Genomic DNA, 25,151 nt, shown 5'->3' with positions numbered 1-25,151 from the left:
AAGGGTGTAGAGGGATGGAGGAGGATGTGTATGGGGGGGTCGGGGGGCTGCTGGAGGAAAGAGAAAACATAGGAATCGATGTAAACATCCCAGAAGGAACAAGGTCACTTAAAGTATAAGTAAACCGTTGAGCTTGGATGCTGTTGTTTTAAGATTATTTATGTTAATGCCACAGTTGCTGTATATAGCGGATAAATCTGCCAACATAAGTGAGTAATACAAGTACAGGAGTTGGTTTCATCAATTCCCGCGCTTACAACATTAGAGACACACCCCCCACACTCTGCCATCACACTATAAAGGACCAGGGGTGGACAGGGATGACAGACTTGAGCATCTAGCAATAACCAAGAGACAACGAATGGTTTCTTCAAAGAGCCACTGCAGGTTTTCACATTTTCTTGGAGGTAAGAGTCATCTGTTTTTCTAAAGTTAATAATAGTTTATCAAGTCTGGTCAATAAAGTGTTTTTTCTTTTCTTTCTTGTTGGTAGGTGAGTGCGGTATGGAGATAGTTCTTCTGATTCTGCTGATTGTGCCTTTAACTGCTGCCTCCCCACTGAGACTAACTAAAAGGTCGGTGAGAAGAAAATTTACTAGTAACCATAAATATGTATTACATCATTCCCTGCAGCAGGGACCATCTAGAAATTTATTCTTTTAAACAAAAAAGAAATACTGTGATTCGAATTAGCTTATCCTTATACTTAATTACCATAGTCTGTTATGCTTGTAGGTCTGAAGCAGACGTCCTCTCGGGGGCAGCTGTGCAGGCTGTGGATGTGGGAAGGTCAGAAAACAGGCAGGAGCAACATGCTCCACTAGTAAAGATCGTCCCATTTCACTCAGAGGACAAACAACTTCAGCTGGATGCTCTGAAACACAGGTACAGAATTCCAAACATACTGCAAATGGCTGTAAAATGGAAACACCAGAATGCTTTTATTATTAAATAAATCACACTTCTACATGAGTCTGTCAATACTGCATTAATGCAGAGTAAACATTGTGAGTTTAAGTGTATTATAAATGTTAAAAGTTTGTTCTGGGGGGAGTCAATGTGTTAATTTCAGTTCTACTAATTACGACTCTCAGGAAAACCTTTTTTTCTTCTTTCTTTCATTACCAGCAGCATGGCAGCAATGCTTCGCCCACGACGTGCAACTCAGCGTGGATGCCAGCTTGGAACATGCCAGCTTCACAACTTAGCCAACACACTCTACCACATCAGCAAAACAAGTGGGAAAGAGGAGTCAAAGAAGGCAAATGACCCACAGGGATTTGGCAGATAGGACACAAAAGGAATAACCACACTTAAAGACAGAGAGAGTACTTCCATTTATTTACAATAAAATATATATATATGTGTGTTTCAACTAACTGGTACTTACTATTAGATAAATGCTCATTTAGCACAAAGATTGTTGATGATGGATGTGTAATATTTCTTTTTAAATATAAAATATTCAGTATTTAAATTTGTTGTACAATAAATATTTAATTTAAACAAATTGTGGAGTTAACATTAATGCATACTTGAATTAACTGGATTAGGGGCCTTTTTAATGGACTCCCTACAGGTTAAATGGTTCTCTACCCTTTTTAAAAGGTGGAGACAATCTTGTAAAAAAAACTAACTTGAGGCTGTGCAATGTTTTATCTGAATTGGCAGATATTAAGACAGAATTTTGAGGCTTAAAGTGTTCCTGTAGTCAATTAAATAATATTAAATAAAAAGTTTCTACATATATATATATATATATATAAAAATATTTATATATATATATATATATATATATATATATATATATGCCTTAACAACAGCAAGAGCAGGACAATTGTCAGTCAGCTACATAAGTGTCAAAATGTGTGCCGTCTGAGGCTGTAAGGATTTTTCCCTTGACCTCATCACATATGCTCTCAGTCAACCAAAGAGGGGGGTGTAAGTGGTGGAAAAATCTCACATATTGTGCAAAAACTACAATCTGCTTTAGCTCAGTTCACACCCCCGTGTATAAAAACTGGTTGTAGTTTTAAGATTTGGTATTGATCCGATACCAAGTAAATACTTGGTATGTTTTTAAAAAAAAAAAATTGGCAATCCAAATCCAAATTTGGCATTATCTAGGTAACAGATGCTGAGTTTAGGTATGTAGGTGCCTTGTCACAGCAGTGAATGAATCCACCAGAAACGTGTCCTCATTAATTATGTATATTCTGTTTAAAGACTTACATCTAAGTGTCAATATTATCACACTAGCATCGAACAATATCGACACCAACGCTGGTATCAATATTATCGATCGTGAGATCGATCCGCCCACCTTTAGAATTTACAAATTGTCGGCCTGCCACAAAACCACGCCCTCACCTGTGTGGAGCGTCCGGGTTGCACCCAGTTTTCCGTCTGTCTACAAAGAGACACAAAGGAATGGTATTTCAAAGGTGGTCTGTTTGTTGTGGAAAATGGCCGGAAAGTATTTCTAACCCTGACTGGTCTCAGTGATAGACTTCCTCCCAAGTCTCTCACCGACAGAGAAAGGAAAATGAGAGACACGCGGGGAGAAGCAGGTGGAGGAGCCACAGACAAGATCTCTAAATCTGAAAAGGATCAGGTGGGTTGGATTCTCCTAAAAACTTAATAACTGTGGTGTAATAGTAACGGTTGTGGCAAAAAGAAAAAGTCTAAAAGCGACGAAACTATAAAGTGGAAGTTGCCTTGAAAGCTGAAGGGTCGCATTTGTTCCCCGCTCCTATTGTTAAGACATGAATTTTTCTCCTCTGGATATCTGCTGTGTCAAGTAGTATCTGCTGTTATACTAACAACAGCTTTTGTTTTTAGAAACCTAAACCATGTGTTGTTCAAGAGGTGCACATAAACATTACGTAGTCCAGCTATTTTCCACTTCGCGTTAGTTGACGCGTGAAACTTGTCCCACATTAACCAGCAGCGGAAGTTAATCTAGCGTTAAAACTGTGTCTAATATAACAACACCCACCCACTTAACTGAAGACGAAAAGAGCTCGTCACCCTGCAGCTTGTCATAGTTGAACGTGCAATCTGAATTCAAGTTGTTACTTTATCCCTGATAGTTGACTGGGCTTCGACGTTTTGCCCATTGCTGACACAGCTGAGTGGAATCGGGTAATCTATTACTGAAGGGTACTGCTGGAAATCTTTTACCCACGTACACGTCCATGGTTACTTAGCCAAACATCAAGGCTTGATAAGACACCCAGATCATTGTGATTTGGTTCAAAGCTGTGGTTTTTCCTCTTATTAATGAAGCATGTCCGTTTCGGTGCATAAGAAATGATTTTTCTTCATTTCATTTCAAAGGTATGACAGGGTCTAGTTCTAAACTGGGAGGTGGGCTCTTTTGTGTGACAAAGTATGCACTGAAGATTTATGTCAACCACCTATATGCACATACCTAGAAATATGATTTAAACTACAGATCGTCGTCTGATATCACAGTCAGGTGTTGAGGTGCAGCAAACCTCGCCAGCTTATCATATTTCTCTGAGGGCGGACAAAACAAACAAACAGTGAATGTATTAATTTAGTCAGTTTAACTGTTGAAACATGTTCTTTTCTTTTCTTTTTTAGAGTTGGATCCCCAAGATCTTTAAGAAAAGAGTATGCACCACCTTTGTAGAAGAATCTTTCAGGTACTGTGAGCTCTGCTGTATCGTTCTTTGAGGATGGAATGTGGCTTTCGGATGATAATGAGACTCTCGTTTATTTCTGCCAGTAATGGTGCACTGTGTCAGTGTGGTGGTACAAGAGACACCCACACTTCTGTGGCTCTGGGTGACTATTTCAGCACAGCCATCGTGAACCACTGGGACAGTGCCCAACACTCGTCTGAATACCCGACTGATGCCTTCGGAGAGCTGCAATTTGCAGGAGTCAGCAAGCGACATAGTTATGTAGGTGTCTTTCTTTTGGCCTTATAATTGTTTTCTGAATGGATCATAAATTGTTTTATTCTCTATTGCCCCAGGGACCATGATCAGATCTAATGTTTTGATAATAAAATGCTTCTAAATGTAACCCTGAATATAGATTAAATAGACTACAAGCTGGCTGTTAACGTCGGTACTTTAATTTCCTAACCTCTGACTTTCTACTGCACCTGAGAAAACAAAGGCAAAGCACTGAGTGTGCGCTCACATCTGCTTAAGGAGTGGCTCCTTTGCTTTCTTGTTTTTGTGCCTAAAATGATGACACTTTGTTATTTATCAAATCTTGGTTTACATTTCACACATATATGCAACTTTTTATTCACCAAACATCTCCCATGTCTCATGGGGACCTCAGTTCCTGCGTCTGTCATGTGACACCCAGCCGTCTATGATCTACAACTTGATGACAAATCGTTGGGGTCTCCCTGCACCCAACCTGGTGGTATCTGTTGTGGGCGGAGAAGGCAGGACAAAGATGAAGAAGTGGGTACGGGAGGTCCTCAGGCAGGGGCTGGTGAAGGCATCACAAAGCACAGGTAAACAGCTCATGAAAGCAAACCACAACTATGATGTGTTTTTGCTGAAATGGCTTATCTTGAGTGTGCATGTCATCATTTTCCAAAATGAACCATTTTTTATTTAGACACAGATTCTATGATTGGCTTTTACTGCAACGTATACTTTGTAAAGAATGACAGGAAGTCAGTATTCTGATATGTTAGCAGGATATCACTTTATCTGAATAATATTAGTTTTAAGAGATTTTCTGTGCATTTTGTTACATAACTAAAGCTCCTTCCCTAGTTTAGATTATATAACTTTTTCTCCCCTTCTTCTTCTGCAACAAGCACTCAGTTTTTACTGGGTCAAAGCATGAAATCAAATTTCCCTAAATTTATATATTTAAATGAACTGACAAACCATGAATCAACACCTTGGAAAACCCAGAACACATGCACATGGTGATTGTATCTGGGAGAATCCAGTTGTTATGAAATGTGGCCTCGGCACACTGAGACTCCCTGAGGTCGGACTCTAATTTGGTACTACAATGGCCATTTCCTCCAGACTGCCAAGTACAGGTGGCACACAGCGATACTGGTCTCCTGTTATCTGAGACTGTTCTCACAAAACAAGTCCCTCTGAGAACACTCCAAAACACACAGGTGTACACACTGACACATGTTGCTGCATGGCTTGGACGGAACATAAACATGTTTATGGGATAGTGCAGAGTAATTAAAGAGTAGACAAGTTGATCTTGAGCTTAAGAAGTGCTGAAAGTATTTTACTTAAAGCTGTGGTTCTCAAACTGGGGGGCGGGGCAATATGACTCTGTGTGTTTGTGTATGTGTGTGTGTGTGTGTGGTGGGTGGGGCGGGGAGGGGAGAGGATTTAGCAGACAAACTAATGTTTTAATGAGTTGGGCTTTTGGGAATGCTCTGGTCCACACTCCAGACCACTTGGTGGCAGTAATGCACCAATTCATTTTTGCCAACTGCTAAAAAAAATATAAAGAAGAAGAAGAACTGCAGAGTTGCAGAGACATATATATATATATATGTATGTATGTATATATATATATATATATATATATATATATATACACACACACATTTTTATTCAGGCACGTTTGAGTTCTTAACATGGAAGCATTGCCTTTCTTTTTTACTTTCTAAACCAAATGTCCTAATTTATTCCCTTTTTCGTTGAACAATGGTTCTGCTCAGGAGCGTGGATCCTGACAGCAGGCTTGCGTGAAGGTGTTGGCAGATGTGTCGGAGAGGCGGTGAGAGATCACGCCACAGCAGCCTCTTCCGTGTCGCTCAGTAAGGTGGTGGCGGTGGGCATCGCGCCGTGGGGCTTAGTGCACAACAAGGAGCAGCTGGTCAACCCTAAGGTTGTACAGAAACTCACACCTTTAGTGCACATTATTCACTTTTATCGTGCAGAAATAAATATTAGGTTTAAATTTAAACAGTGAAGCCAGTTTGGATAAATATTCTTGGATAGTCTTGGATGGGTTGTACTGAAAACATGAATTTCCCTGCAAAGGGATTAATAAAGTATTTTTCATTCATTCATTCATTCATATCAGGGTCTCAGTAAAGAAATGATAGAGTATGCATTTATTTATTTTGTATTTAATGTTTAAAGCATTGTTTGCCAATCCAGGTCCTCGGGACCCCCTGCCCTGCATGTTTCAGATGTAACCCTACTTTAACACCTGAATTAAATGAATGCCTCCTTAACAGGCTGCAAAGAACTGGATGAGGAAGTTCAGTAATTTGAATCAGGTGTGTTGGAGTAGGAACACGTCTAAGACATGCAGGGCAGGGGGTCACGGGGAACCTGGATTTATGAAACATTGGTTTAAAGCAATTTGTGATTTGTATAAATAGGTGAATGTAGACTATTTAAGTGATTCAAAGTGAGAAAAATGTACATCTTCCTCATCTGGAGACTGAATGATACACATTACAGTGCAGTTTAACCTGGAATAATGCACCTCCTTTTGCAGGGCAGCTTTCCTGCTAAGTACTTTGTCCAGAACACATCCCGGAACTCTTGCTGCCTGGACAACAACTACCAAGCCTTCCTTCTGGTGGATGATGGGAGTGTGGGTCGCAGAGGAGGAGAGAAAAACTTCAGAGCCAAACTGGAGGACTACATCTCCCACCAGCGCACAGGCATATGGGGTTAGAAATATTTTTAGGACTTATTACTTTGTGTAAATGTAAAGAATGTCAAGAAAATAGATGTTGAACATTAGATTTTAGCAACCCTCACCCTCTTGTGGTGATCCTCTATTAATGCATGTGCTGACACGCTGATCCTCTGGTATCCTCTGGACAAAGCCACTGCATGCCACTGCATGACTGTTAGAACATGTGAAAACATGTTCTTACAAAAATCTTTCTGTTTTTGTTTCTCTGTGCTGTAGTGTGACAGAAAAATATGCAGTGCACAAAAACAACCACAATATTTCTTCAAGAAATTGCTATAAAGTAAGGATTTAAATTGAAATAACGGCTCTTCTCTCCTTTCTTTACAGGAAGTGGAAGCATTGAAATTCCTGTTCTCTGTATGCTGATATCAGGAGAGGCAAGCATGCTGAAGGTAGTGCCATCACTAGTGCAATAAATGAGATCTCATTTTTAAAATGTACTTTTATTTACTTTACACTGGAAATGTTAACTCTTTCATTTCTGCCAGAGGGTGGATCTTTCTCTGAAAAACTCCATTCCATGGTTGGTGCTGGCTGGCTCAGGAGGCGTGGCAGACTTCCTCAGCGACGTCTTGAAGAATTTTTCTCTAGCTCCAGTTGTTCAGTCTTCCGGTGAGGGCGACAGTGAGGTCGGTCCCAGCGTGGATTTGAAAGAAAAAGTGGCAGAACGGGTGAAGAAGTACTTCCCTACAGTGGACCAGAAGGACAAACTGGTTGAACAGGTGAGTGCTGTGGGGATGAGGAAAGAGTTTCATTGATTGACGTAATGCCAGGTTTTCAGATAGTAGACCAAAAATTACCAAACCAGTTTAACCTTTGGGTTCTTTTAAGTTTCATGTGTTCTTTTTAATGAGATTTTTTTTTCACACCATAGGTTCAAACAATAATTGTTATCTCTTCACCTGATTATTAAAGCAAATCATGTTATGTCTACATTCTCAATCTGTGGCAGATGTTTAGACTCATGCTGTTTTTTTTTTTTTAATTTTTTTTAGACTTCTCCTTTTCAGCCTTCGTTTTTAGAAATCTGTGACAAACTTTTTTTTTTTTTTTCCCCCCCATTATTTTAGCTGTTTTTTGCTAAATTGTAATTTGGGCGATTTTTAAACACATAGGAGAAGAAAAGAGATATAACCAATAACTGATCTACGCAGGACATGTGCTGACAGAAAAGTGATGTAGTAGAAATTTCTGGGATGCAAAGGAAAAAAGCTTTTCCCCCGTTTTTTGCAAATATTTTTCTTTTTAAAAGAAAAAAGAGTTAATCAGTCTTTATAAAGTACTTTTTTCTGCAAAGAAATTGCAAGAAAAATGTTTTACATTTATAAAAGTAAAGGAAAAAAAAACATTTTACAGCCTTTAAATCCCCCACATCACAACCCCAGCAGTCACCCATATTCACACATACATGACATATACCCACGCACACGTAAACACACACACACACAAACATATACATAAAACGATGTTTTCTAAAAGCGTTTTCTTAACCCTCACTAACCGTATGGGGGAAACTAAAACATTGGAAGTTAATTTATTTTTTTTTTTTTAACTTGTCCTGTCCAGCATCATAGCAAGCAAAATGATAATCTGGTTGCTGTGTCGTGCTGAACAAATTTGCTCTGCCAAGGGGAGGCTTATGGGTAAGGCTCCTCTTGATAATCTGATTCATTTGTTTATTTATTTACTTTGAATCACGGAATCTATGTAATCTTGCTGGACCTGACCGGAGGGGACAGAAAAAGATGGAAAATAGCAAAAAGAGCAAAAGGGAAAGAAGAAAGGAGACAAAAAGATCACAGACAGAAGGAAACGACCCTTCAATCCACACCATCACCAGACAACAAACTGTTACACCTGTACATGAACACACCAGAAAATTTCCTACAACTTTCACAAAAGCAGAAACACACACACAGAAAAAACAGGGCTGCCAGTCATTAAGAGTTTTTAAATAATAACCAAATCAAAAAGACATAACAGCGACCAGATACTAACTCACAGGAAAAATACAAAAAAAAAAAAATTTAATAGTCATCGCTTAGTATTAAAACACACTGGACAACTCAGTGACTGTGTCAGCATGCAGAGCATGAGAAACAAGGAGTGATCAGTGATGAAGAGTGGTGAGTGAGATCATGCAAATGGGACCACGCCTCCACGGAGGCCAGAGGCAGACCGGCCCCGCCAGGGACTGGCCACCCAGGGCAGCCCAAGCGAAGGGCCCAGGGCCCCAGGAGCCCAGAAGTGGCCACCCCACCCCCCAAAGGCAGAGGGCCCGCGACATGCCTAGGAGGACCAGGCCCCCCGAGACAGCCACCCGGCGCAGGCCAGCACACACCCCGATGTTCCAGCCGCACACCCCGAGAACCAGGGTGCTATCGGCCCCCTCCCCCCATTCCCCACCTGCACCCTATATAACCCCACACTCACACCCTCCCCACTCCGCACCCACAATCACTCACCACCACACAGTCACGCCACACACAACCCACACACCATGCCCCGTGGGGGACACCCCAGGCGGACCAGAGTACAGCGAGCCCCAAGCACCCCCCCTTGACCCAACACCCACAGAGCCAGCAGTCCACCAGCGCAGCCACCCCGGGACCCGGCCCCGGGGCAACCACCTCCCCCCGCCCGCCCCTGGCCACACACAGGGGTGTGAGAGGTCCCCAATACCCTCTCCCTCCCTGCTCCTGACTGTTTAGGTAGTGTGTGTTGTGTGCAATTAAAATTGAGGGGCAGTGACCGCAATGAGACGGGAGCCGGGCCAAATAAGTGGCCCCTCCCGACATGCACCGCATGCCATGCCCCCCAGGTGTTGTTTGTGTGTTGTGTTTCTTGTGTTTTGGTGTCTTGGTGCAATTAAAACAGAGAGGCGAGTCGCCACGGGGTGCATGCAAGGAGACCACTGAATGGTCTCCTCCGCTCCACCCCGCATGGCTCCACGCCTCCCAACTCCCTACGTGTGTGTGTGAGACAGAGAGCGGGAAGTAAGAGGGGTCCGGGGATGTACGTCCAGAGGGAAGCAAACTTCCCTCTGGACGATGAGCCTCTAGTGGCATTAGGCACCCCCGCTCCCCAGGAGGCCCCCCAGGGCAAGACAGGCCGCCCCCCACGACCGGGCCACTCAGGGACCACAGCCAGTGAGCCGTCACCAACCCTAGAAAGTACCCACCCTCCCACACCCCTAACGAGGAATGAGAGGATGGGGACAGACCCACGGCCCACCACCTCCAGGCCCGCCCAAACATCATCCAAAGTGTACACACACACACACACAACATACAGGAATCCCTGTCTCACACCCCAGCACCTCCACCTATAATCCCCCGAATCCCACTCAGCCCTCCTTCAAACTCCTGCACCCCCCCTGCCCCCGGGCCATACCCTGGGTCCCAGGGCGTCAACCAGACACCAGGGCATGCACCAACCCACACCATGGCAGCGCATCCGGGCAGGCACACGTAAACACACACACACACACACACAAACATATACATAAAACGATGTTTTCTAAAAGCGTTTTCTTAACCCTCACTAACCGTATGGGGGAAACTAAAACATTGGAAGTTTAAATAAAAAATTAAATAATTAATAATTAAAAATGAAATAAAAAAAAATAAGATAAATAAATGAAATAGAAAATAAAAATGGACCAAATAAAATGGAATTGAAATAATTATATAAAAATGGGTTAAATATTACAGCAACTTTGTTAATAATGCAAATGATATAAATGTGTTAAACAGGTAATTACTAAACAAATTTATAGAACACAATCAGAAAATAATAAAACCAGATTAAACATAAGAGACTTGAAGGAAAAATAAATGAGTAAAATACAGATAAGTTCTAAAAAGATATTCAATTTAAAAGCTTTACTAAAAAGGTAAATCTTGAGGTTTCTTTTGAAAATGCCAACACTCCCACTTAAATGTATCTTCACTATCTTTAATACAATCTACTCAGATTAGCAGCTTATAGAAAAATAAGTGTGATTGTTTGTGTATAAACAAGGACTGGGAAAAACAAAATAACAGCTATTTTAATGGTTTCTTTAGTCTAAAGTGAAATTTACCTGTATAATGGGCCCATATTAAGCTCATTAACATGCTCTTTATAATATGGCAGAGCTGCAGATTCAGCCACTCAGTTGCATCACCCAGCCGACTTCCAGCCAGTGATACTCCTCTTCCTCTCTCAGGGTGTTTTCACCTTTACCACACCCATTCATGTAATTGCAGAATATCACTAAGAGATGGCACTTCACTTTACAGACAACTGTCTTCCGATGGCCGTTTTTCTGAATACCTTACGCAGCAGCAAAGTTAACTAGATATTTGTATTTGATGCCTGCATGAACTGAAGAGTCAAATTAAATTTTCCCACCCGATTTCATTTGAGATAGCTGTAATTAAAGTAGTAAAGTCACCACAAATCAATACTGAGACCATGACACTGTGTAGCTTTTTGCAGCCTGTTTAGCTACACAACTACATCTGCACTGCAGTATTTTAGGAAGTTGTGGAGGAGTGTTTTGTAAGGGGAAAATTGAAGTGTCACAGTTTGTTGAGCAGAGCAGCTTTGAGTCCATTATTTGCAACATCATTGCATCATTAACATTTTCAAACTTAATGTAATCAGGGGTTACAATGCAGTTGTGATGTTAGACAAGTAGTTGTTTTAATCCACACACATCTTCGTCCAGTTGTGAACTTATCACATAACGGATGTGACCACCTTTTGTGACCAAGTTCTAACATTTTATATCTAATAACTTCTAAAGTTATTTTTCTATATCATCAGGCTTGATGCTCATATTAAATGTTTTCCATGTCCTCTTGTCTTCTTGTTTGTTGTCTCCAGACTTTGAGCATCTACCAGAACAAAGACTTTATTACAATCTACCATGGAGAGCAGGAGGGTCCAAATGACTTTGACACTGTACTGCTAAAAGCGCTGGTGGGAGGTAAAATGCCTGAATTGTGCAAATAGCTACAGTGGCAAGACATCTGTTTTGATTATTTTTATTGTAATTTTTTTTCCAGCAAGTAAGCAGCGTGTACCGGTAGATGCCAGCCCTTACAATGAAGAGCTCAAACTGGCGGTCACATGGAACAGGGTTGACATTGCCAAGAGTGAGCTCTTTAATGGAGACATCCAGTGGAAGGTTAGGAAATGCTATGAGATGTTATTATTCTAAAATAGATCAGTTATGTGAAATATTTGGTCACTTTTACAACTAAAGCCATTTATTCTCACTTGGAGCTTGTGGGGTGTTAAATAAGTACTCATCTGCTTAATACTTCTATCTGTTTAAATAGTATGAGGATTTGGAAGACTCCATGACGGATGCCCTGATTAATGACAAGCCCCAGTTTGTGCGCCTTTTCATTGAGAATGGCTTTAACATCCTGGACTACCTGACTTACGGCAGGCTGGAAAGCTTGTACCGCTCGGTGGCTGATGGAACGCTGTTATACCAGCTGCTTGAGCGCTGCTTGGTGCTGCGGCTGGGAAATGCAGCACCTGTGTCTGCCCCGGCTAATACGCAGGACTCACCGACCAAAAAACCAGCAGATGATGATCAGAGCGGAGCAGCGATGAAGATCAGCCTTTTTGAGGTAACTTTTTTTTTTTTTTTTTTTTTTTTTTATTTCCTCTTATGCAAGAAAATCCAACCTCATGAACTGTTTTACTTAATTGTAATGCCAATTAAGGTGAAGAAAATTCCCTCTGTTGAGCTTTTTGCTACTGTTTCCTCAGGTGTCCGGTGTCCTGGAACTGTTGATGGGTGACGTCTGCCAGCCATTTTACTATGACATTCTGGACTTATATGATATTACATCTAAAAGAAAAGCTCTTAGGGTACAAAAATAAGACAATTATCGAAGCTTTTAAGTAACAAAAAGGCCTTTGTAATTACTTTTTTCTGTGTTGCTCATACCAGCGTGCCAGTAAGCTGCTGCGTGGAGACTGCACGTATCGGGCGAGGCGCTGCCTCTCCCCATGGGCTTCACTTTTCATCTGGGCTGTCCTGCAGAATCGTAGTGAGATGGCCACTTTCTTCTGGGAGATGGTAACTATATTATTAGTGTTACAGAGGAGAACCTGGAAGAAATGCTAAGGAAATTTTAAGTATAGTGCAAGTAAAACCTTTCTCAGTTAAGGTTTTCTTTTAAAACATTTTTACTCAAGTTTCTGTTTCAAACTATTTACTCACCAAATTCACTCCCAGTTCATCTAATACCAAAGTTGGTGTTTACCTGCAGCCCCCTAATAGTTGAATTCTCTGTTTTCTGAAACTGAAATAGATGATTTCTGAGATGGTTTGAAAGACGTTTTGATCAACTTATCGACACTGTTGTGGAAATTCTTCCTAAAAAACAGTTTAGAAATAAATCCATAAACCTCCAATTGTCTTTCATGTCATTTAATTTGCTGCAGCAGGAAAACGGTTCAGTAATCTGCAGAAGTTGTTCATAATTCATTCTTCAAGATTACTCCACAGACTTCTGGATGCCAGGGCCTCCCACCCTGGTCGTTGTCTTCCGTTTCTTCTTGTCTTTTTTAGCTCTTCTCTTCAGAGGTTGCCACAGTGAATCATCTGCCTCCATCGAACATCCTCTGCTTCTCTTACACCAACTAGCTTCATAGCTTCTTACATTACATTCATAAATCTCCTCTGGTCTTCCTCTAGACCTCCTGCCTGGTAGTTCTAACCTCACCATCCCTCCTCTGTACATGCCCAAACCATCTTAATCTGTCCTCTGATAGTTTCCAAAAACATCTAACAAATTTTGTCCATCTGACGTACTCATTCTGTCCATCCTTGTCAGTCTCAAAGAGAAAATCAACATTTTTTTAACTTGTCTACCTTCAGTTCTGCCTCCTGTATATTCCTCAAGGCCACTGTCTCCAAACAAATCATCACTGGTCTCACCACTGTCTTGTACACCTTCCCTTTCATTCTTGCTGATACTCTTTTTCAGTTCATGAAACAATTAGCTTCTCTTTAGAGTGCAAACTCCTTTTATGGTCTTTCTCAGACAGGTGAGCCTGTGCTGAGCGCTCTGAGTGGCTGTAAGATGCTGAGAGAGCTGTCTAAGCTGGAGGATGAGACTGACACGAAACTCTCCATGAAAGAGTTGGCCCAGAACTTTGAGAATCTGGCACATGGTGAGACCATGAACCCAATTTTCCACTTCTGTTTAGCTGAACTTCATAATACTGGTGTGTATGTATATATGAAGAATGCTATATTTTCTTTTGCCAAATAGTAGCATCCAAAGAAAACTAATAACTCTTTTCCACGTACCTCTTGCCTGCTTTACGACACCTCAGATGTCTTCAGCTCCTGCTATCGCAGCAATGAGAGTCGCTCCTTCACGCTGCTGATAAGGAAATCTCATGTTTGGGGCGACACCACCTGCCTACAGATGGGAATGGGTGCTGATGCACGACTTTTCTTCAGCCATGATGGAGTACAGGTTTGTCCTTGTTTTTGCACCCCTGCAACTGACTCCAGCAGTAATTTGAACTTCCTTTTGCCAGTTCTGCTTCATACAAGAGCCCTACTGCACTTGGAGCCTGCTTAAGAAAATTATTTTAGTATATTCTGGACATATTTAAGAGGTTTTTGCACATCCCTTCTTAAAAATATATCCACAGAATTCATGATTCAGATTTTCTATGATACATATAAATGTATAACTTAGTTTTCTTCACTGAATACTTTTAGCTGTAATTAGGATTTTTCTCCCGTCATTGAACTGACTTGCTTTTCATTCAACTTTTGTATAAAATGCTACGATGTTTGCTTACAACTACCATCTGAAACCTTTGTGAAAGCTATTCACAGTAACACAAATTTTGACCAGGTAGAAACACCATAATCTACTTTCAGAAATGACTTACAGTCGGCATAACTGGCACAATGTTTTTTCCAGTCTCTGTTGTCCGAGATCTGGTGGGGTGACATGAAGAGGAACACAGAGGTGTGGAAACTCCTGCTCACTTTCTGCTGCCCCTTCCTTTGCTACACCAACTTCATCTCCTTCCGGTAACATCTACAATATTCTGATCTAATTTTTCTTTTGACAAAAGATTTTAGATCTGTGACTTATATTTGCAAAAGTGTGACCACACTCTTTCTTACAGGAAGCGAGAGGATTATCAAGAAGATGAGGAGGGAAAGCCTACTGAGGATGGGCTTAGTCCGAACAGTGAAAACCTCTATGGACACACTGTCTTCTCTTTCTCAGACATCAAGCACATGTAATATTTCTATATATACTGCTAAGCATTAAACTAAAGTTAATCAGTTGGTGCTTGAAACCTATTTAACATATTATTTAAGTAAAGGGATGCACTTGGAATTTTTTTTAAATGTCATGCACTTCTTTGCATTAATTGTGTTGATTCACTGGAAATCTCTTGTTGAACCAGGGAAGCTGAGGGAGAGGAAGCAGGCTTATTCAGGACAGCTACCATCAGAGGTGAGTCCTGCTAACTGAGAAAAGAAGTTTCAGCGTCTTCTTCCACTGCCATCATCTACTAATATGTCCAATCACTTCCATACAGGTGTACCCCAAAACCACAGACCACCTCATCGTCCATTCATAGTGTCACGCTGGCGGCAGTTCTGGTTCGCGCCTGTCACCTCTTTTTTAGGGAACGTCCTGATGTACTTCCTCTTCCTCATGCTTTTTGCCTACGTGCTGTTGGTGGACTTCGAGCCCCCCCCGCCAGCTGGTCCGGCCATCACAGAGTATGTGCTCTACTTCTGGGTGTTCACCATTGTGTGTGAGGAGATCAGAGAGGTGAGAGTAAAAACGTGATATATACCTGGTATTTACCATTTGAAAAAGTAGATACCAAGCTCTGTAAGGTCTGCATAAAATCACTTTATGTAAGATGTTAATCTATTAACAATGACCTTGCACTCAAAAAAATATTTTTCAGCATTTCTCATCTTATGCTTTTAGCTCATGCTTAAGGATGATTTTGTTTTCTCTTCTCAAAGACACTTTTTATAGGAATGATAACTTGGCGCCAAAGGCTCAGAGTCTACATTCAGGATGTGTGGAATAAATGTGACCTCACTGCCATAACACTGTTCATCATCGGATTGATCTGCAGGTATAACTATCAAATACCTTCAAGTGTGCTGTCATGGTAACAGTTGACTTTTTAGCACATCTGAAAAAGTGAACACTTGTCCCTTTTGAGACAGTGAGAACAGGAACAGCCAAACAAAATGACATGTAAAATTTATGCTTTTCAGTCATTTTTGTAACTAATTTTATTAAAAGAAAGATCATTAATTGTTAGGAAAAAGTAAGTACAGAAAGTATGTTGCATGGTTGTGGAAATGTCATGGTTTGGAGATGCTTTGCTGTTTTAGCATTAAATATCAAACATGTGAAGGAATTTGCATTTAAAAACCCAACAGTCTTATGAGAAGTAGACAAACTTGCCCAGAAGAAAGTACTATACTTGTTTAACTCTAGACGGTCGGTTTATTTTTTTCTGCTGAAAAATATCAAATCCACTCAGATTTTTGTTAAGTAAATATTTTAAATTACTTAATTTAATTAATTGTTCTTATAAATGAAATCCTCTATATTACATATTTTCAAAGAGAATGAAGTAAGTTGAGAAAGTTAAACATTTTTACTTTTTCCTTTTTGTACTTTTTTTATATGAATCTTCTGGAGATATTAATTCTCAATTATGCTAGAGCCTTTCACAAAGTTGTATTTAATGAGGATTTAATATTGCCAAACATTTATTAATGTAATGTCTTTTTTTTTTGTGTTTCTGATCTTAAGTAGCTTTAAAGCAGCATGGTTGGCCAAGTGTTCAGCTTTTAGATTAAGCATTGTTTGACCTGATGATAGTGATTACTTAATAGACTAAAAATTCTTAATTTATACCCTTTTTTTTTTTCTGAAGAAATGTATTGTGTAATAACTAAACGTTGGCCACTTGGTGATGCTGTGACACTGCACAACAGTATCCCAGCTGATTTGTGCTTTAATGCATGTGTGTGTTTGGTTCTAGGATGTTTGAGTGGTCATATGAATTTGGCCGGGATGTCCTGTGTGTGGACTACATGGTCTTCACTCTTCGTCTCATTCACATTTTTGCCATTCACAAACAGCTGGGACCCAAAATCATCATCGTAGGCAAGATGGTGAGAAATATTTCCTCATACTGGCTCTGTACCTAAGGTACTAATTGTTTGCACTATAACGACACGATAACCATTTCTCCTGATTAGATGAAGGATGTCTTCTTCTTCCTGTTCTTCCTGGGGGTTTGGCTCATGGCATATGGGGTAGCCAATCAGGCTTTGATTTATTCCTATGACCATAGCCTGGATCGCATTTTTCGCAGAGTTTTCTACAGACCTTACTTGCACATCTTTGGACAAATCCCTGTGGAGGAGATAGATGGTATGAGGGTTTGATTTTTCAACCTGTATTAAACACTTTTCCACATCTTATCCACCTTTTTTAAGTTATTAATTGGAACTAAATATATATATATATATATATATATATATATATATATATATATATATATATATATGTATAAAACAAACCAAAAAACAACATTGAGTCTATTTAATTGTCTTTTCTTGTTCCAGTTGGGCATCAGTGGGATGTGAAATGCACAGACAACTTGACATTGATTAAGAATGGTGCAGAGCCATGCAGAAGTCTGTACAGTAACTGGCTGGTGGTAATTCTGCTGGTCGTTTATCTTCTGGTCACCAACATCCTGCTCATCAACCTCCTCATTGCTATGTTTAGGTAAACAGGGACATCAGTGTCCATCAGCTGAGCTCTGTGGCTAAATGGACCTGCTGATCTCTGAATCTTTTAAATTCCTTTTCAGTGACACCTTTTCCAAAGTCCAGGCAAACAGTGACATCTACTGGAAATTTCAGCGCTACAACGTGATTGTCCAGTACCATTCCCGGCCATCACTGGCTCCTCCTTTCATCATCATCTCTCACATCAACCTCTTCATCAAGAGGAACATCCGCAAAGTTCCTTCTGTCAAGATCCACCACTTCGGTCAGTACTTGGACTGGAGTCTCGATTCAGATTTATCTAGTACATGAAATGCTTATTGATCACATTTAAAGCATCTTCTGGTTGTCTTTTTCATGGCTGCCTTTTTCTTCAATTTAGTAAAATTATTTGAGAAATATTCGTAACATCTGCTACCTCCCGTTCTGCCTGCTGTCCTTTCCTCAGAGCTACTGTCTCCAAACCATACACCACTGCTCTCACCACTGTCTTGTGCACTTTTCCTTTCATTCTTACTGATATTCTTTTATCACAGATCACACTTGATTCTTTTCTACATCGTCTCCTGCCTACTTGTGCACATCTATTTACTTAATTTTCAAACTCTCTGTTGCTTTGGACTGTTGAACCTAAGTACTTAAAATGCACCACCTTCTTTTTCCCTGGAAGATGGAGGATTATCTTATGAGTCTGAGATCTGATATTAAGAGAACTGTGGCACACATATAAGAATGACAACAAATGTGGCACAAGTAAAAAGGTTAAATAAGGTGTTTTATAGAATGGATACTTTAAATTAGGTTACAAGGGTTACAAGCAACACTGGCATGTAATGAGCCACATTTTACACAATTTAGAGCTTGTTAAACCACCAGGAAGCAGCTTTGAGAAACAACCCGCTTCCCCCACACATTGATTGATTTACAAAGCCTCAGTGCTTCAAGAAACGTCATCTAGGCATCTCTACCTAAAAGGTTTCAGTCCAGCTGATGTGGTTCCTGAACTTAAGTAATCATCCAGATGATTACTGAACATTGATATAAAAAAAGCTTTTCCTCGTCTGTTAGTATTGCAGTTAAAAGGCAAAGCAGCAAACCGACTGACAACTTGGGAAACCATCCAAAAGGAAGACTTCCTGACTGCTCGGAACAAGATCCAGAAAAGCAGTGACTCAGAGAGACTCAAACGGATGTCTGTCAAGTGAGCAGACATTCCTTCAGCCGGGAATTTTGCTTATTTGCTTATGTACCTACTCTGCTATAATGAGTTTAACGTTTTTTTCTTTCTTTGTTCAGAGTGGATGGTGTTCTGAAACAACTGATTGAAACCAGAGACATTGACCACAGACTAAGAGCTCTGGAAAATGAGGTAAACATGAAATTCTGCCTGTCCAAATAATATAACTGGGCTCAGCTTATTATATGTAATACTATTTCCTCGTAGAGGCCAGTAACTTCTTTCAGTCTCCACAGGTACCTTGTAAGGATCAGTGCTCTGTGTTATCCAAGTATAAAGAAGGCAACTAGACTTTGTTCATTGGTTATTTGAAAAGATTTCACCTCTTATCCAAAAGACTTCATCAAATCAAACTTTATTTATATAGCACTTTTCATGCAGGATTGCAGCACAAAGTGCTTCACATAATAAAAATGCAACAGTTTTTGCATCTTAAAAACCTAAGTCACAACAAAGTTTATCACAAAAGCAAATCAAAGCACACACACGCAGATAAAAAAAAAAAAAGCACAATTCAGTTCATGCATATTAAAACAAAAATAAGCCTTTACACATCTTCTGTTCTAATTAGTTGGTGGGGAGTTAATCAGCTAAGAAATGTGGGAAAAAATTACAATTAACACTGAAAAGATAAACAGATGCGAAGACATTTCCATTCCGTATGTGGCTAAAAAACTTTGAAGTATTTCCTCCAAATATTATCCTGGTGTATTTCACCATCTTTAGACTGGCTCACTAAAAGGACAAAACAACCCGACACAAACAGAGCAGTGTTGTGTATACAATACATTGCAAAGCAGAGTGCAGAGACTGCGTAGCACAACACAGCAGCGGTAGCTTGTTTACACGACAAAATTTCAATGCAACGCGCAAAATTCTTACCTTTGTGTATTTGGAAAAAAAAACCCAAAACAAAAAAACCAGCATTTACTTATCAGTAGATTAAAACCTTGCAGGGGAAAACCCACATAGGACCAGAAACTATGCAGTGCGCACGGCAGGTCTGTAGTGGGCAATGAAACTTTGCAACGACGCTGAGAAGTTTGCAGCATCCTCACAAGACACAACAGAAGCGTTGCATACCAACCGCTAGTTATCGAGCGTATGTAACCTGGGTTTTCACTGACATGAATGTTCTTTTTGCTTCAACAGACCAAATAAATGAAAAAGATGCAGCAACACAAACATGACGCAGGGGTCTGTCATTGTTTTGTGCCTTTTGTGGATTAAACAGGGTCTGATTGCGCAAGATGACGTGAAAGACCAAAAGATTTCAGTTCTAGTTCCTGACATGACTTGCATTGCAAGAAAAATTCACTCTGGAGGCTGTTGTCAGATCTTTGTGGTTATATTCATCCAAAACTCTATGACGAGAGACCAGAACGCAAAATGTTTTTGTGTTTTTACTGTCTCAGCGTTGTTGTGCAAACAGGACTTCAGTCACCTATATTTCAAGGCGTAGGGACACTTTTTTGAGGATAGTAATGTGTTTGGACCAGGGCTGGGTGGATCTAAATACTGATAGTAAGGATACCACAGCTAGTATCTGTATTGTTTAATATCAGTGTGATGGCATTTATATTTTTCTTACAGCATGCTTTGGTGGCAAAAACCAAAGAATGTGAATGCGAGCCAACCAAAAGGAGGTTTTGCTTTCATTTAAATGCAATGTTTACTTTATTTTCTCAAACAATTGTGTGTGTGATAAAAGGGATTAACAGATGTTAACACGATTCTTTGACTAGAAGCCCGAGAACAGAAAACAGAAGAGGATCTGTTTAAACGCAGTACAAATTCTTTCTAAGTTCAGCTTACAGGTAAAACAACGCAGCGCTGGACTCAGAGACGGAGGATCCACAGGATCTCGGTTGGTCTGAGTGCCCATCTTTGGTTTTTGGTCACATTTTATACAGATTGGTTGAACTCACAAACAACTAATTGACTGGCCAGTTCTAATTGACGTAAGCAGGCAAACAACTGATTTATAAAACACAAAATAGATTAAATAAAATACAAAACAGTCAAAGAATTGCCATTTATTAAACATAGTTATTCTTTTATTTTGTTACATTGTAATTGTTATTATTTTACACTGATTACAAACAAAATCTTACATTTTGAAGTTCTGTCAGTTTATTTAAAAATGTTTTATGTGCCAAAAACATTTGCACTGTGTTTTGATTATGATCATACTCAAGATCAATAATTCAAGGCAAAATAAATAAATGATTATAAAGTTACCAGGCAAAAGTATCGGTATCAGTATCTGTGTTGGTGATACTTGCTCTGGATTTGCTTGGTGTTCCATCGATACCAAAATTTGCAGTATCGCCCAGCTCTAGTCTAGTAGCCCTAATAAAAGAAATAACATCCACCCTCATCCCTGTGGTGTTTCACAGCTATTCACATCTTGGATCTTGTGACCAAAGCATGTTTGGTCAGGTGAAAGGCTCACAGGTAACAATAACTTAAACAACACCCACAATGGTCAGGTGACCTTAACAATGCACCAAGTGTGACTGGTCTTTCAGCAACTAAAAGCAGGAAAGAATAAGAAATGAATTCCAGATTCCTTTTACATCTAAAAGGCATCTTGTTTCCTCATATTTACTCCTATGAATCAAATGCATAGAATTTTTTCTTAACTCACAACACTTATTAAACAAGACATGTTCACAAGCAAGTCAAATGTGACTACATCTGCACGCCATGACTGATGCCAGTATTAAATTTTCAAGCATTAACTGGCTGATACAAATGAGCTACTCATCGTGTATCCCTAATATCCCTAAACCAGTAAAGGGTCTTTAGTTTGTAGCTGAAAGCTCGTGTCGGCTTTGCAGTAATGAGAAAATGTTGAAACTTTGCATTTACTGGGACTCATTTCAAATCCTGTGATAACATTTGGTTATACTAAATTCTTGGCCCATCTAGACTTGATGACTAATGAGAAATTTAATCTCTGAACACATTCATCAGTTGCAGCTTGCTAAAACGGATTACAGTCATATTGGTTACAACGCCACCTTCTTAAAGGGATTACTCAACTGTTAGAGTAATAGTACTTTGGTATAGATTATATTTATCTTTCCTTTGGGAGGAGTTTACAAGGATTTAAAAAGAAAAATATAATTAAACTGTGGTTAATTGTTATTAACTGCTCAGATTTATGCTATTATGATAGAAACTTTCAGTTTCTGCTTGTTTAAAAAGCACTTTCTTTTTCATATTGCTGAAGCACCTCTTGTCAACTTCTGCATGAAATGCTTCATTTAATTTGTTCTTTTTTATTTGCCATGCAGGTGTTATACAGCAGTGTTAGCAGCTTAATTCCATGTAGTTTAGCCTTTTAAGGGAGAAAAAAGACAACTACAAATAGATATGTTTGATAGAAAAACCTCAAATTAGTAACACACGCAAAAGGATAATACAAGCTCTTTAGGTTTGGGAGTAATTACCAGCTTTTGCTCTTGTCTTTGTCTCAGATGGATTACTGCTCAAATGCTCTCAGTTGGATTGTGGATACTCTAGCACAAGGCAGCACATTTAAACCTCCCAGACCTCCACCTACATCAAGAGGTAACCAACTTTCCTTCTGTTACAAAAACACACAGGAGCACACAAGCAATTAGATTTTGGAGCTTGTGTGGCCAGTTTGGTTTGTTGCATGGTGTTCTCCTTGAGTGATAAATTGAAACCTTGCTGCCCTTTTTACAGATGTCCTTGGCTCTTCTTCTGGTTCGACCTGACTCCGTTTTGACAGTGGATTCACCTTAGTTTGGATCAGACAAAAGACAAAAATTCTAGTTTCCAGTCTTGCTTCAGTGTTAATATAATGGAATACACTGGTTTACGCCATAGTGTGTACAGTGCTGTAGTTTTTAGGTGTTTAGTTAGTGTATATTGTTTAAATGGGTAAATAAGAGCCCAGATGAACCTTTTTTGTTGTAGTAGACACACTGGAAAGCTTTGCATTAGAGTGAATGTATAATATTTTTATAAGAATATTGTTTTGATGTTTTTATATTCCTTCAGTCTTTGTAAAGTGGCTTTGACCAATAGTTTTCCTAGTTTTTGTAAAGGAATTTTCTTTAGACATGCTGCTTTTTCACTCTTTTTCAAACCAGTCTTTTGATTTGATTGTTAGGAGGCTTCTGCTGAAATTATTTGCCAAATATTTATCAGAAACGATCTATGAAGATTGGTTATTAAGAAGCCATTTTTAAGGTACATTAGCATGGAGAAATGGCTGAGGTGTGCGAAATAACTCAAGAACTGAACTTGCAAGCAGTGAGAAGAAGTCTCACGAAGTCGTGAATCCTCCGCAGAGCCCAGACCTCAACACTGAGGCATTGTGGGATCATCTTGGTAGAGAACAGAAAAAAGGCAGCCAACTTCCAAAGAAGAGCTTTAAACTTTCCTTCAAGAAACCTGGAAAACTATTCCTGAAGACTACTTGCAGTACAAGAAAGCTTGACAGAAAAGGTTCAGACTGTGATGGAGAATTAAGATGTTCATACCAAATACTGACTGTCAGAATATGCATAAGTCTTCCTTTTGCCAAACATGTACATTGTTTGTACATATTTTAAAAACATATTTAAATTGTTGCACCTACTTCTATTTTCATTCACACAGTACTGTAAATTTACGCATTTTATTTAGATTTATGATTAAAAGATTTTTTAATGAGCTGGCAGACAGCTGATTCACCCTTGCTTGCTATCTCGTGACTAATTTGAAATGGTATTGATTGACAGTGATGGATTAGGCAGCTGCATGTTTTTAAATAATTTTACTTACCTTTAGAAAGAGCTGGGCAAGCTGGTTCCTCCTCTTGTCAGTTTCCATGTTTAGCTAAGAAATCTGTCACTCATGTAATATTTCCTGTTTAATAGATGTGTGTCTTTTCAACCAGCTTTAAAATGAGTGTGTCACACAACCATAGTTTTGTAATCTGGTTTCAGGATCCTCTCAACATACCATAAAAGTTATTCAGGTGAGACGGAAGTCATAAACATGTCATTGTCCTCTGATGCTCACTGAAGGAAATGAGAAGAGCTAAAGGGTAACAGAAGGTGTGGTAGCTTCAGAGGGGGAAAAAACTTTTTAAATGGGCCCAACCAAGCTTAGTTAAAAGTAGCTTCTGGCATTAAATTTAACTTATGTATAAAACATAAGAGCAAGACACATGGATATATTGGGGATAGATGTGTTACGAAGAGAGCAAAAGGTGAATGGTGCTGAGTTTCAGTATGGCTGAGCTCGATTGAAGGTCACATAGTGGAGCAAGCCACTGAAGGAACCTTCACTCTAAATAGTCAGCTAAGCCACCTGTCAATTGCAGGCAGCAGCCATTCTCACTGAGAGGCAGTGTCATCAGTTTTTGCCTTACTGCCCACTCACTGCATGGTGGCTGTATGTGCAAGTTTATACCCATGTGGCTTAAGCATTTCAAACATCCTCTAATACCGAAGAATGACAGCCCCCCCACACCACACACACACACACACACACACACACACACACACACAATGGTTTCAGTGTTTTAAAGAGAAATGTAGCTAGAAACAATATTGTATACTCAAATGAACTGTGGAATGTCCATATATTTGCACACAACCATCTACTCCATTTCATTCTATTTACATCTACCCATACATCATCCTGACATGCACTCCCTTGCTTCTGGCTCTCTATCTGAGAAGTTTTAGTTTTGACCTGTGATCGTTTTACAGGCCACCTTCAAAGGATGCATCACTTTGCTTTGTATGACAAGCAGCTTGTAATATTTTGTTTCCTATTCAGTGAGGCCATTATTCCAGTTGATTTATATCCACCTCTACAGTGGAGGGCGGTGCAGATATGGTAGTCTTTTGTGCACATGAATGGGGCTCCATAATTTCATTGTACTTGGTATATTCCAATGTAAAAATTATGAGAGATGTGGATATAATCTTTGTTTTTCAAGAATTCTTCTTTTATGTTTATCATCATTCATTTTCATAGTTTTTTATATAAACTCTTTATTTTCTGTGATCTTTTTTTGGATTATTTTTGGTTTAGAAGGTGTGATGAACCTGGGAACGGATCACAAATATATTATTGCGTGCTACGTAGCTTTAAAATGTTCTTGAAGAAATTTCACTTCATTTAAGTAAAACTTTATCCTTAATCTTGGTAATTTATTATCTCTAATTTAACCCTCTGTTCTCTTTAATTTCCCTTTACCCTACCCCCTGCAGTCCACAACCCCCAGTCTACCATATGCACACACCCACTTTTCTAATACACTGTGTTAAGGGCATCAGGAGCATTCTTCCCAGACATGTGCTTCTGTCACTCATGTGCATGCAACTGCACAGCCACACCGCACACATTGCATTTCCA

At 39.6% G+C, this 25,151-nt stretch overlaps 1 protein-coding gene across 1 annotated transcript; it reads left to right on the top strand.

The window, feature by feature from the left end:
- Window positions 1-2,370: 2,370 nt before the first annotated feature.
- LOC121632803 (transient receptor potential cation channel subfamily M member 4-like) lies at window positions 2,371-23,460 on the top strand. Its single transcript, XM_041974554.1, has 28 exons — window positions 2,371-2,614; window positions 3,610-3,671; window positions 3,755-3,932; window positions 4,324-4,504; window positions 5,699-5,868; window positions 6,490-6,667; window positions 7,024-7,088; window positions 7,185-7,418; window positions 11,569-11,671; window positions 11,751-11,872; window positions 12,027-12,326; window positions 12,469-12,570; window positions 12,653-12,781; window positions 13,752-13,881; window positions 14,047-14,192; window positions 14,652-14,764; window positions 14,863-14,979; window positions 15,151-15,200; window positions 15,286-15,524; window positions 15,728-15,843; window positions 16,768-16,900; window positions 16,988-17,162; window positions 17,357-17,522; window positions 17,608-17,789; window positions 18,593-18,725; window positions 18,821-18,893; window positions 22,247-22,340; window positions 22,479-23,460. The coding sequence occupies exons 1-28, from the start codon at window positions 2,546-2,548 to the stop codon at window positions 22,508-22,510; spliced, it is 3,792 nt and encodes a 1,263-aa protein (XP_041830488.1). The 5' UTR covers window positions 2,371-2,545; the 3' UTR covers window positions 22,511-23,460.
- The last annotated feature ends 1,691 nt before the right edge of the window (window positions 23,461-25,151 follow it).

The sequence above is a fragment of the Melanotaenia boesemani genome, chromosome 21, assembly GCF_017639745.1.
Source record: "Melanotaenia boesemani isolate fMelBoe1 chromosome 21, fMelBoe1.pri, whole genome shotgun sequence".
Taxonomy (NCBI): Eukaryota; Metazoa; Chordata; class Actinopteri; order Atheriniformes; family Melanotaeniidae; genus Melanotaenia; species Melanotaenia boesemani.
The sequence above is the reverse complement of the archived record's forward strand: the minus strand, read 5'-3'. Positions and strand labels throughout refer to the sequence as shown.

Bases quoted from the DNA above. Each gene is read 5' to 3' on its own strand.
- LOC121632803 (XM_041974554.1), top strand. From the start codon at position 2,546: ATGAGAGACACGCGGGGAGAAGCAGGTGGAGGAGCCACAGACAAGATC. The intron at 7,419-11,568 runs GTGAGTGCTGTG...TGTTGTCTCCAG, and splicing joins AGGACAAACTGGTTGAACAG to ACTTTGAGCATCTACCAGAA. The intron at 13,882-14,046 runs GTGAGACCATGA...ACGACACCTCAG, and splicing joins CTTTGAGAATCTGGCACATG to ATGTCTTCAGCTCCTGCTAT.